The sequence below is a fragment of the Rhineura floridana genome, chromosome 21 (assembly GCF_030035675.1).
Source record: "Rhineura floridana isolate rRhiFlo1 chromosome 21, rRhiFlo1.hap2, whole genome shotgun sequence".
Lineage (NCBI taxonomy): Eukaryota > Metazoa > Chordata > Lepidosauria > Squamata > Rhineuridae > Rhineura > Rhineura floridana.
Genome location: NC_084500.1, coordinates 20,009,433 through 20,022,582, shown reverse-complemented (window position 1 = coordinate 20,022,582; position 13,150 = coordinate 20,009,433). Strand labels below are relative to the sequence as shown.

Genomic DNA, 13,150 nt, shown 5'->3' with positions numbered 1-13,150 from the left:
TCTGCAGGAGTGCTGGGACCCCATTTTTCGCCGAAGCCTCTTTGCTAGATAGCGAGGCAGGGAGGGAGAGAGAGAGAGAGTGAGAGAGCGGCCCTTCTTCTCCACCGTCCCCCAGAGCCTTGCCTCCGTGGGATTAACAGGACTGGTCCGGGAGCTGGCGGGGGGGGGGGGGAGAGAAAAGGAGAAGAGGCCAGCAGCTCCAGATCCAGAGGAGGGCCGGAAGGGCCTGCAAGGGAAGTTGGAAGGGGAAGAGCATGCGCAGAGGGAGCCTGCTGGATAAGGCCTCTTGGCCAGTCAGCGAGCAGGGGGTGGGGTGGGGGGTTGTCCCAGGGGGATGAGAGGGCGGCCAAAAGAGATGTAAACAGAATTCAGCCAGAGCTGTTAACCCTTCGAGGAGCGCCCCGGCACAGACCCTACCCAAGGCATCATGGCTCAGGGAAGCAGGCGCCAAAGGGTGGGAGGAATGGGGCACAAAGGCAACCGGATGCCCAGGCAACGTATATGCCGGTGAACAATGCCAGTGGCTGGGAGGACCACTGTGAGGACCGGAGACTGGGCTAGCCCCTCCCTTCAGCCGGATCCACCTGCAGCCGGGCTCTTCTGCTGTTTCTGCGTCCTTGAAACTTCTCCCTAAGTCAGGGGCCACCAATGTGGCCTCCAGGTGAGGTCAGACTCCCAACTCCCGTCTGCTCCAGCCGGCACGGTCAAGGGCAAGGGCAAGGGGTGACGGGAGTTGTAGTCAAAAACAACATGCTGGGTGGTGTGCAGGCATGTGGGTCGTGTCAGTCTAGGACTGGGGAGTTCTGGGTTCAAATCCCCACCCAGCTGTGACACTCACTGAGTATTTATTTATTTCCCACCCTTCCTCCCAGCAGGGTAGCCTTGGGCCACTCACCTACAGCCCAACTGGCCTCACAGGGTTGTTGTGAGGACAAAAGTGGGCTGTGGGGGAGTGTAAGTCACCCCTGGGCTCCTTGGAAGAAAGGCAAGATACAGAGGAGATGGAGGCAAGAGGGTTACACACACGCACACAGGGGCAGGCAGACTTTCCTGCTGCAAAGCTTCTCGGGACTGGGTGAAGAGAGGAGTCAAGAGGAAGAGAGAAATGACCCCTGAGAGGCCTGACGTACGGTCGGGGCAGCTCCAGGGAGCTGGGCGGGGGGTTCCAGGTGTCCGAGTGGCCGAGCATCCAATCCGACCAGACCTTGATGCTGGGGAGAAGCTCCTTCAGATCCTGCGGCAAGGAGGAGACTTTGATGTCGTCGTCCTCGGAGCCCTCTTGGGCCTGGGCTGCTGCCAGGAGAGAAAAAAGGGGTGGATCTCAAGCACGGCCGTCCCTGAAGCGCTCCCCCTCCCTTGGCCCTCTGATGCGCCCTGAAAATCCTTTGGAACGGAAGTGGAAATTCTAAACCGGGGCAGCCAAGGTTGGTTCCTTCAATCGCCATTGGCACCCCTGGCTATTGGGCATGCAGGCTGCTGGGGACCGGGGTCCAACAACATCCGGAGGCTATTCCTGGTCTAAAGCTGGACTAACACTGGTCTGTTAATTCCAGGGGGTCTACTCTGAGCATAACTCAGCTGGACACAAACCACAAGTCCTGAGGAAGGCAGTGGAGGCCGCAGGGGCTGGCGGGGGACACGGGTGGCAGCCCTTCTGGGCAAGGCAAGAATCCACCCGGCCGCCCGGCTTACCTGGAGAGATGTCTCGCAGCAGGCTGGTGCAACGCTTGACCAGGAGGGAGAACATGGAGAGGCCCAGAGCTGTGGCTTGTTCCTGGATCACCGAACGGCACTCCTCGGAGAGGCACTCTGAGGGGACAAGCAAGGAACTGGTCAGCCCCCAGGAGAAGCTCTGACAAATCTCTCCCAAAGGAGCAGCAGCAGCAGCTCTCTTCCAGGGGAGGCAGAATGCCACATCTGACGGATCCACCAGCCCCCCCGCCCCACTACCTCACACCCTTCGCTGGCTACGATGCTGGGCAACAATTCTGGCCCGGGAAGAAGGGCTCTTCATGAGCTCTCAAGCCAGAGTGCATTACTCTGGGTCGCCCTGAATGGCAAATAGACCCAGAGTCCCTCTGCAAAGTTAAGAAGACGTCCGTTCATGGGCCAGGGAGAACCTGGGCAAAAGGGACGCAGACGCAGCAAGGAGAGTTGGCAGAGAGAGAGCCCGCCACAAGCCGGCTCCCATCCCTCGCCACCCAGCCCACGCCTTGCCTATGCCCACAGGCAGGCAGCAGCAAGAAGGAAAATGCAACCCTGGCATCCCAGCGGGGAAGCGGCTGCTCAGCCTGGCTCAGTCCTCTTGTGCCAAGCCAAGCTCTGCTATGTTTCAGAGGGATAATGAGCAGCACGCTGGCTCCGTCCCAAGTCACAGCTGCTGAGGCGGAGGGGGGCGAGCTCCAGAGTTGGGCTTGACCAACGCAGATGCCAGCAATGCCAGGCGGCTGTTGCACTTCCAAAGGGAGCACAAGATGGAATCCCGTTTCAGGGCAGCACCCCCCCCCCGCTTGGCTGCATCCAACAAGAGAGGGGGGAGTTTGTTCATTCATTTGGTATTTGTTGTTGGAATGAAAATACTAAAAAATTTAAAAAAAATAATAAAAAGGGAACTTTCAAGGGTTTATCATATAAAAAGGGCCCAACAGACAAGGATTGTTGAGTATAACTGCAGCACATTGTCATAAAATGCCCATATGCGTGTGTGTGTAGATGGATCAATTCAATTCTTGCCAAATAAAGTTTGATTAGCAAGTCTACAGAAGGCCAAACTGAACAATGGCCAATCTTGATACCACTCCCCCATAGCAATCCACTGAACCTGGCACCCTTTAATAACACGGTGCGCTTTAAAGTAAATCTACACATGCTTAATATTGCATACTTTGTCCTCCCTGGCATCAGAAGAGCCAAGCCGGGCATGACTATGCAGGTCCTGAACTGCTGGATACCCAACTAAGTCCACTCTGGCTTTTGAGATATTGCCCAAACACTTTCAACTTTACCTCTGTAGCACCATGTGCTAGAAATGTACCACTTGTTAACACTCGTGTGTGTGTGTGTGTGTGTGTGTGTGTGTGCGTGCGTGCGTGCGTGCGCGCGCGCAAATTCTACCATTCCCTGCAGTTTTGGGCACTCATTGCGGAATTGCTGGGCACTCACAGAGCCTTACAGGGTGGGTGGCGTTCATTCTGATGCCGTTTCTCGGCATAGAATTCACTTCTACTTTTGCTAAGTGATTTGAAACCTGGTGTTTGAATTTTCCCACACCTATGAATCAATGTGGAAAAAAGGCCAAGCTGGGTGGGTGCCTGCCATTTCCTTTAGTCACCAACACTGAGCACAGGAACGACGTTCTCAAGCAGGGGTGGGGACTCTGGTGCTTCTCCAAATGTTGTTGGGCCTCCCAGCGCCCCTCAATGGCAGCAGTCAGGGATGATGGGAGGTTTAGTCCAGGAACATCTGGATGGCTGCAAGCTTCCCATCCCTGTTAAAAAGTGACCCTTGTTACGACGCTTCACAGTCTCCACTTAGCACTGCAGGTGGCCAGGCCCTACTCCCTGGGCCAAGGGGGTGACAGGGCCAAAAAACTGGCATCACAGCCGGGCAGAGGAACAGCCACGAGAACGCCCCTCCTGGCGCCCATGCAGCTGGGTTCCTTGAGGTGCCATGATGGCAAGACAAGGAGCCCCAAGGAGAGACGTCAAGAATGGCGAACGCAGCAGAAGGCTCCTGGGAGGGTGGCAGCTCCTCCTCCTCTTCCAGGCTGAGAATCCGTATCTGGACCTGCCCGCGGTCCAAGGATGCTTCCTCCCTCACCCCCACCCCCATCAATCTACCTGAGCTCCCTTTTGCTTGGCTGGAAGGCATTTTAGTTTCCCAGAGAACAAAATATTCATGGAAAACATAAACCAACTGTCGTCAAAGTTGTCGAGGCTCAGGAAATGGAGCGGCCGGGAGAAGGGCTGCCATGTGGCCGGATGTTATGCGTTTCTAATTAGCACTATACATCTTTCAGCGGCAGCCGAGTGTCCTTTTTGCTGGGAAACCGAGAGGGCTGCCCTTGTTATTGTAACTGTCAAGGAGTGCTTAAAACAGATAATCTCCAGGAAAAGTGATAAACACACAACCCTTTCCCCGCCAGGGTGTGCTGGACACCATTGCCAGACCCTCCTGGAGGGCAGCGTGGCGGGGGTGACCATGCGGAGGGAGGGAGGGAAGCCTGGGCGGGAAGCCAGGAGTGCCAACGCCAGTGCCAGCCTCCACTTGGAAACCAGGCCGAGAGCGGCAAGGCAAGGGGCGCACCTGACACGGAGGTCAGGACAGCCAGTGGAAGGGAGACCAGAAGGGCACATTCCTAGGCAAAAGGGGGCAGCGTTCCACCCTGCCAGGCCACTGCCCCAAATCCAGACAGATGTTTGAGCCGCAGCCCAAGGAGAAGAGTGCCCCCCCCGCCATCGCAGCAGGCTTCATCACAGTCTACCAGACAAAGAGAGACCGTCCCGTCCTTGGGCCAAGCTGAGGCCAGCAGCGTTAGGGCTACGCAATATTCTGAATCTCACCACACTCTTCGCCGTGGGAGGAAAAAAACCCTTTCAAATTCAGACGCTTGCACAGTCCAATGAGAAACACCTTGAGAGATGCTAAACCAAGAAGGCTTGGCCTGGCTTTCTGAGCGCACAGGGCAGTGGTGCTCATCTCCCAGCGTCCATGTCTGGCCACCCCACGAGGCAGCCTCTTGATGCATCATCAGCTGCTTCACCAGGAGCAGCAGCTGATAAAGAGCAAGACCGCCCCACACACTATCTGACTGGCATGGCAAAAAGTGGCCACATGGCTGGCTGGCTGGCTGTCTCCCCCCCCCCCCGCAACATCCGTTCCTCCAAGCTGACACCACCTGGAGGTGATCTGCTTCTTCCCTTATAGCTGCTCAGACACCCTCAGAGTTTTTGCCTCGTGAGTCACTCTCAGCCAGACAGTGCGGGCAACGCACCCCCACCCCACGGCTGGCCTTTCTGCAGGAAGTGGGCAAGAAAGGAGGAAAGCATCAGGAGGGCGGCTGATGCTTCTAAGCCCCCAATCCCACCCCACTGGAAAGGAGGAGAGGCTGGTATGTCAGCCAGACAGGAATGCAAACCTCTGGGGTGGGGTGAGGGAGGGGCAGGAAGGAGGAAGAGTCCCAGCTGGGGGGCATTCCTCCACAGCCCCAGCTTGACACGTGCCTGACGAACTGCTCCCCCCCCACCCTGAAATGAGTCTACAGCCATGCTCAAGCAACCCCACTTGCCCACTGCCCGACTCAACGACATCCCTCCGACGCGGGTGGCGAGGACGGAAGGGCCTTGTGGAAGCAGAGGGGAGGGAGCGGAGGGCGGCAGGCAACCAGCGAGGGGGAGACGGTCTGCAAGGGAGGACAAAGGGAGCTGTCAAGAGACCTCCAGACATCAGCTGCGGACGCTGCCTTCCCCTTGCTAGGACATGAGGGCTGGAAACTTGCTTCCTTTAGGGAAAGAGGGAGAGGAGAGGGAAAGGGAGACTTCTCAGGAGCTCAGCCGATGCCTCCCCAAACGAGCCCTCTCTCAAGCTATTACCACGAGTATCTATTAGGACCAGGGAGTGTCTACTTTGAAGCCACCCCCCCTTGCAGAGAAGCGAGGTCAACGATGGGTTAATGACAGGACTATTTTGGCACTGCTCCCTGCCTGGATGGTGTCTACTGGCTTACGACGACCCTTTGCTATGCTCTTGGCTACATAACGTGCACAGGGGCCGCATCTGTGCATCAATTCCATCTCGTCTTACAGGAGATCACAAAGGTGCTTCTTTGGGTAGCTCCCAATAGGAGAGCGGCCAAGGGTGGGTGGGGCTTTTGGCTCTCAATTATTTCAGCCATAAAGCACAAAGCACCAGGGGTGGGCCAGGAAGGAGCCCCCTTGTGGCTGGAGGGCACCACCTGAGGGTGGCGAGTGCAGGGAAACATCTTCCAAAAGCGACAGGCATGAACTCCACAGAGGTGGAGAACATCGCAAGAGCCCTTCAGCAGCTGGCTCAGGCCAGAAGGGCCCCATCCTCGTCCAGCCTCCTCACAGTGGCCCATCAGGTGCCCCAAAGGGAAGCAGGCCCTGAGTGCAGGAGCAACTCTCCCCATCTGTGATTCCCAGCAACTGGCATTCAGAGGCCTCTAGTGCCGACTGTGGCTGGTAGCCAAAGAGTTGGGGGAGGGGTCCTTGTAGGCCACTTACTCCATCCCCACTGCTCAGAGCAGAAAATTCAGTGGTGGGCCTCCCCAAGAGATGGCTCGGCCCTGCCTTTGCTTGAAGACCCCCTTGTGAAAGAAAGCCCACCGCCCATCTAGACCACTGAGCCCAGTGTCAAACGGTTCTCGATGTCCAAAAGTGCAAACGAAATCTCCCCTCATGCAGCTTTTAAGCCCAGGAAATCCAGCCCTGCCCTCTGAGGCCACAGGCACTGCAAGCCTCTCCAGCCTCTTGGCATCACAAGACATCCACTCCACGGGGAGAGCGTCACAACTTTCTGCAGCGGACCCAAGCAGAGACACAGAACCACACTCCGGGCTCAGGAGGCCCCAAGGCAGGCACTCTGCAGCTCACACGTGGCCAGGATAAGTGCACGTGGACCTCGCTGGGGAAGGGGCAGGTGTGGCTGTCGAGAGCCGCCTCCCCACTTTGCAAAGTTCTCTTTCTTGGGGGAGGAGAGGGAGGGAGGGAGGGAGAGAAGGTGGAAACGGGGAGGGGGCGAGAACAGAGCGGCACTCCCCATGGAAGCCATTAGATACTCAACACTTAATTTGTTTCTTCCACACCCCAGCCCCCCCTCAACCCGGGGAGCACAACTCTTTCAGCTCCAGGACAGGAGTCTCTCCTCTGACGTAACCAGGAAGCAGCTGCAAAATTAAGGAATCCCTCCTGACATCATAAAAAGGGTCGATGGTTTACAGGGGAAAGTATAAAAATGTATGAAATATTCCCAGCCGATACCGCAGGCCTGCCTGAGACTCGCACAGGAAGCCGAGTTGTGCAAGGGTCCATGCTTCCTTGTTTGATCGCCCTGGCCAGGGTCCCCAACCCCACGTCCATTCCCCCAACGCTTGTTCTCTTCGGCCTGGGGAGCAAATAAAAACAGGCCTGAATGGGCGGCAGGGGGAGATGGCTTTGAGGACAGCTTCTGGGGCTGGTTCCATGCAAGACCCACTTCCTCTCTGAGAGGCGGCCAACTACGGGACACAGCACACACACCCCCCACACACAGGGGCCTTTTAAGTCCTGAGGGTGAGCTGCGCACGCTTTCCCCTGGAAACGGAAAAGGACGCCACTGCTAAAATTAACGCGGCCTTTTCCCGGAAGTGTCTGTGGAAAGAGGCTCCCATTTTTAGAACATGTTATTCTCAGAAATTTCCTGAAAAGGCCCCTAAAGCCCAAGCATGCAGAGAAGCCATTTCCACACACGCCGTGGGGCAGAGAGGTACCACCCAGCTGTGGTGGGGAGCCACATCAGCTCCACAGTGGCCTCCTCCCAAGCTCTGTGCAAGCCCCAGGGGACCTCATGCGTGCGGAAGCAGACAGACGGAGCTCTCTGGAGGAGCTGTCCGAGTAAGCGGCCCAAGAGAGGGGCTGCAGGGCCGAGAGCCAGCTCCAGCTTATCCATCTATTTATTAAGAAAAAAAACCCAGATCACCTTTTCGGCAGATGCCCCCCACTCCCAAGCAGTGTACGGGGAGAAAAGACAATCAAGAGAAACAGCAGCAGATACAATGATGGCAAAAAACACACCGCTGGTTTGGGGTGCGTGTGCTACGGATCTCCTCGAAATTCACAGCCTGCCTAAAAGAGGGTGGTCTTCACTAGCTTCTGCCAAGCTTTTGGAGACAATGGGATGGGGGGGTAGGATGGCTTGGATGGATATGAGCGCCCCCTTCCCAGTCGTTTTGTGACATTGCTCTTCTATGGCGCTGTAGGATAGCACAGTGGGGGGGAGAGCACTGCACAGTCCCAAGGAGCCCAGTTGCCCCCCAGCTGGCACTTGCGGACAAGGCAGGGGCTGGCTTGTGCTGCGGTGGCAAGCTGAGCAGGCCCTGGCCAGCTGGGGAGGAGCAGCCTCAGAGGGAGGCAATGGGAAACCCCCTCTGAATACCACTTACCATGACATCCCTCTTCATAGGGTCGCCATAAGTCGAGATCGACTCGAAGGCAGGCCATCCATCCAGTTTTTATGACATTCTCAGTGACAACCAGATGCCTCAATGGGAAGCCCAGAAAGAGGACCTGAATGCAACAGCAGCACTCTCCCCACCTGTGACCTCCAGGGGCAAACTCCCTGCGACAGTGGAGCCGGAACACAGCCATGGTCGTGAGTGCTCTTGACCTGAGATCATGCCTTTGGCTTGCCTGGATGGAGATTAGTGAGCGTGGGCAGACACCCACCACTAGGGGTCCCTGAAGGCTGCCCATGAGGGAATACGGCCCTTGGGCTTGAAAATCCCTGGCTCTGGGTGCCACAGCCAAGAAGACCCTGTCCCACACAACCACCACCAAGGCTTCAGACTGTGGCAGAATGAGGCGCTGGGCCCTCCTCCCCAGCCATCACAAAAGGCAAGCAGGCAGCCCTTCAAGGACGCAGGAGAAGGCTAGAGAATTGTCCTAAAGTGGGGCTCAAAGAGAGCCTTCCAAGTCGAACCAGAACATGGCTGCTCTCTACTAACAGGCTGCTGTGGCTGATCCCTCCTGTAACATGTCCGGCCGGTGTTCCAACCAGGAAACAGCCCTCCGAGCAGGCAAGCAAGCAACTTCTCCGCCCTTGCCAGAAAAGAACAAGGCTCTGTACAGACTGCAGGCAAGCAGAAGAAACAGACAGCAGTAGTGGCTTCCATTAAAAATCAAGGTTCTAGCCCTTATGGGTCACAAAGAGATGCTTGAAGAGATGAAGGGAACATCTGATGGAAACTTTAGGAGATGTAAAGGAGGGCTAGGGCCTCACACTTGCCCCTCACCAAGACTAGCAGAAATAGGATGAATTCCGCAAAGAAGCTGCAAAGAGTGCAGAAAAAAAGGAAAGATGTAAAACCTACACAGGCTGTAAAATCCAGATTTTCTGCATGCAGGATTCTGGGTGTGTTTTAGTGCTGCTTATAGCGCAGGCTCCTTCTCAGGCCTTCTCCAAGGAGGTGCTAGGCGCACCCCTGCCTCTTCTCCACAGCTCTGCCTCTCCCCCGCCCCATCTCAGAGGGCGCCCATGACTTATTACTGCGGATGTGCAGCTGCATCTTGACTTGCAGCACCCTCCGCTCCAGCAGAAAGGGGCAAGGCTAGTCCTGGGAGTCTGGCCACAGAATGTAAGAGCCTGGCTGCTGGATCAGGCCGATGGGGGCCCATCTCATCCAGCCTCCTGTTCTCACAGTGGCCAATCAGATGCCCCAAAGGGAAGCCCACAAACAGGACTTGAGCACAAGAGCGCCTTCCCCTCCTGCGGTTTCCAGCAACTGGTATTTGGAAGCATGGTGCCTCTGACTTACAGAGGCAGAGCACAGCTGTCACGGCTAGAGGCTGCTGCCTGGGGCCACCTGCAGCTGGAAGGGGGCTCCCAAGTACTTGGGGGGCTGAGTCTCCAGGGCTCAGCAAGGCTCGCAGGGGGAAGCCAGGTGGGCTTCCCCCAGCCCTGTGCCAGAGCTTATTTCAAGCGCAACAGCAGAGGGGGGAGTAAATCCAGGGTTCCCTTGGAAACGTCTTCAGCATGTGGTCCAGGGGGTAGCAATGAGGTGGAGGCAAGGCATTGGAACTGGGCAAGGCCCAGAGAGAGACAGAGAGGGGGAACTCCATCCTCCAGGCCTGACTGGCAACGGAAGCTGCTGCTCCTTTTGCAGCCCCTGCTGTCTGTCCGTCCTTCTTTCTTTCCATGGGTAACTTCCAGAGGGCTACACCATCACAGCTGGGAGCCCCACCAGCAGACGGAAAGGCAAGGCACGTCTGGGGACACCCCACTCACCCTCTCTGCCTCCACCAGAAGGCAACCAGGAACCAATTTTGAAAAGCATTTAGAAGCCACCTTTCTCAGTGCTGTGGCTCATAGTATCACAAAGCCACAATGGTTAAAAAAACAAAATAGTCAAAACTGACAAAGCCAGCAACATTAATAGTTACAGGAAAGGAGGAAGGTGCCTTCTTCTGAGTCAGCCATTGGCCCATCTAACTTAGCACTGTGTACACTGACTGGCAGCAACTCGATGGGGTTTCAGGCAGGAATCTTTTGCCCAGCCCTGCCTGGAGATACAGGGGGTTGAGCCTGGGATCTTCTGCATGCAAAGTATATGCTCCACTGCTGAGCTACAGCCCTTCCCTAAAAAGTAAGATTCTAGCCCTCATGGTTCTGAATTAAGGGCTGATTTAAATAGGCACACAGGAAGCTGAATCTGGGACCTTCTGCATGCAAAACAGACAATCTACCACTGAGCCCATTCAAGAGGCCAGTCAGAACATGGAGTAACGCAACAACTAAACAGAGCCCTATTCCGTAACACGGCTCTCCATTTACAAAAAATGTGGGTCTTTAAAACCCATTTTAAAATTCCTACAGCAGAGGCCACACACACATCTGAAGGGAGGGTGCTTCACTGTCTGGGGGCCACCACAGGAAAAGGCCCAATTCTGTGTGCCCACTAACCGAACAGACTTCACAGGCGGGCACACAAGCAGGATCCCTAAGGCAGATCTCAATGCCCAGGCAGGGTGGCATATGGGCACAGGTCTCCCTTCAAACGTTTTGGGGCTTTGGAGGTTACAAACCTTTAAGATGTCTTGCACAGAGACATTTCATACAGACTGCCACCAACTTGGATGGCTTTCAAAGAGGACTAGACAAATACATGGAGAATCAGGCTATGAATGGCTACTAGCCACGGCGGCTATTATGCTCTGCCTCCGCGGCATGCTTCTGAATACCAGTTGCTGGAAACCGCAGGAAGGGAGAGAGTGCTCTTGCGCTCAGGTCCTGCTTGTGGGCATCTCACGATGGGCATCTGGATGGCCACTGTGAGAACGGAGCGCTGGACCAGGTGGGGCCCCTTTGGCCTCACCCAGCAGGGCTCTTCTCATGTTCTGATGCTGCCCCTAATTTGGACTGCCAGTTGCAATGGTAGAGGCAGGTTAAACTGCACCCCTCTGGGAACGCCATCCACAGACATGTTCCTTTCTCTGAACTGCAGAATTCATCTACAGAATACCCCACAGGCTGTGGCAGAGAACACTTCAAAAGAGGATTAAAAGAAATTCACAGACAAGCCTGAAGGATGGCTACTAGTTAGGGACGCTTAGCCTGAGCCAGAGAAACAGCTCTTCCGCTTTATGTCAGCTTCCTCCAACCTGGTGCCCTCCAGATATTTTGGACTACAGCTCCCATCAGCCCCAGCACTCTGCAGCTGTGCTGGATGGGGTTGACGGGACCTGTCGTTCAAAACATCCAGGGGGTGCAAGGTTGGATAGGCAGCTCTCCACTGCAAATCCATCAGGGGCACAAAATGTCACACTGGCACAGCACTCAGCATCATGTGAATTTCTGCATCCGTTATTACAAAAGCACAAGTTTCTGACCCTCATGGCCAGAAACACAGGCAGACAATGCTTGTGGAAATCGTGATGGCAGACAAAGGTGTTTGTGGGCTGACAAGTAAGCCTAAGTGCCAAGGCATAGCAAAACTGGAGGAAATTATGCAAAATGATGGTGATAACAGTACGCATAATAAATGGTAGCAAAATAAGACCTGTCTGTCACCAAGTCAGCTGTCTAAGGGAAGAACTCTGTGGCAAGAGCTGCCTTGGAAATGGTCATCTATTCTATTGCTTCTGGGGAGGGACTGCTCTTCAACAGGGGCAAGAGAGCCAGAACTGCCACTGACATTGCAAAGGCAAGGAGTTGCTGATCTTCTAGACAGCCAGAATCTCCACAGACAGAACTATGCAACTGCGTCGTTGGAACTGTAAAGAACTTGTGCTTGGAACTTGATTTTTCCTCCTCCCTCCTGTGCTTTTTCCTTGTATACCATGCCTTTGGGATTGGGAGCCTGAGGGCAAGGAACCACCTTCATCTTCGTTTTATTTATTTATTTGTTTATTACATTTATATCCCACCTTTCCTCCAAGGAGCTCAAGGCAGCGTACATGGTGGTTCACCGCCTTCCCATTTTACCCTCACAACAAGCCTGCGAGGCTGAGAGTCAGTGACTTGGCCCAAGGTCACCCAAGGGAACTTCACAGCTGAATGGGGGATTTGTACCCAACTCTCCTGGGTCCTAGTCCAGTACTGTAACCACTACAGAGTTTTGTAAGCCACTATGACAGCCGGGGGGGGGGGCTAAAAGACAGGGATATAGATGATGTAACTAAGGCTGCAATCCAATACACACTTACCTGGGAGTAAGCCCCATGGAGCTTACTTCTGAGGAGACATGAATTGGATTGCAGCTTAACTAACTTGATTTATCCAGACCGCAGGGATAAATCCAAGGACAGACCAAGGGTACCCAGCGTGGTGCCCCCCATGTTGCTGTGGGACTCCCATCTCACATCAGCCTCAGCGATCCAGCAGTCAGGGAAGACAGGAGGTGTCATCCAACATCTGGAGGGCACCATGTTGTCTACCTACAGTATAGAGTCTGGATTACTTTGGTGCATAATCTCAACTTTTTTTTTAACAGAGTGTCCTGTGGAGCAGATTCATCTTGCTGCAGATTTGCCCTTTATTAAAAAGAAGGGGAAAAAAAGGGGGGGGAGTACTGATTTGTACCCAGCCTTGCCTGCCCTGGTTGTAGGGCCAAAAGTAAAAGGGATTCCTCTCCCCCCGCACCTCGACACACACACACATGCCCAAGCTTCCCTTTCTAGGAGAGGGAAGGGCCAAAGAGCCGCCCAGGCTGCATGGCAGCTGCTGCTGCTGCGTTTCCTGGCGAGCCTGGGGAGGCAATTCCAAGCTGGGCTTCGATTTCAACTTTGACCAGCAGCTCTGAGGCTCGCACTCAAGTACACGGCCGAATAAAATATTTTTTCATAAATTTAACGCCAGCATGTCTGTGTTTGGAAACTCTGAAAATCCATGTTGTATGGTTTACTGCGCTGGAAAAGGTGCCAGCAGAGTTTCAAAGGAA

The 13,150-nt window shown here is 54.9% G+C and overlaps 1 protein-coding gene across 5 annotated transcripts in view; it reads right to left on the bottom strand.

The window, feature by feature from the left end:
* SMG6 (SMG6 nonsense mediated mRNA decay factor) overlaps positions 1 to 13,150 on the bottom strand; it is a 91,345-nt gene that overhangs the window by 44,081 nt on the left and 34,114 nt on the right. For 3 of the 5 annotated variants that reach the window (XM_061604830.1, XM_061604831.1, XM_061604834.1), the window contains exons 11-12: positions 1,693 to 1,809; positions 1,131 to 1,293 (exon numbers count right to left, since the gene is read on the bottom strand). In XM_061604830.1, the coding sequence (XP_061460814.1) occupies positions 1,131 to 1,293; positions 1,693 to 1,809 (280 nt within the window). The remainder of the gene's footprint in view (positions 1 to 1,130; positions 1,294 to 1,692; positions 1,810 to 13,150) is intronic. The other 2 variants (XM_061604832.1, XM_061604833.1) reach the window with 1 other exon arrangement.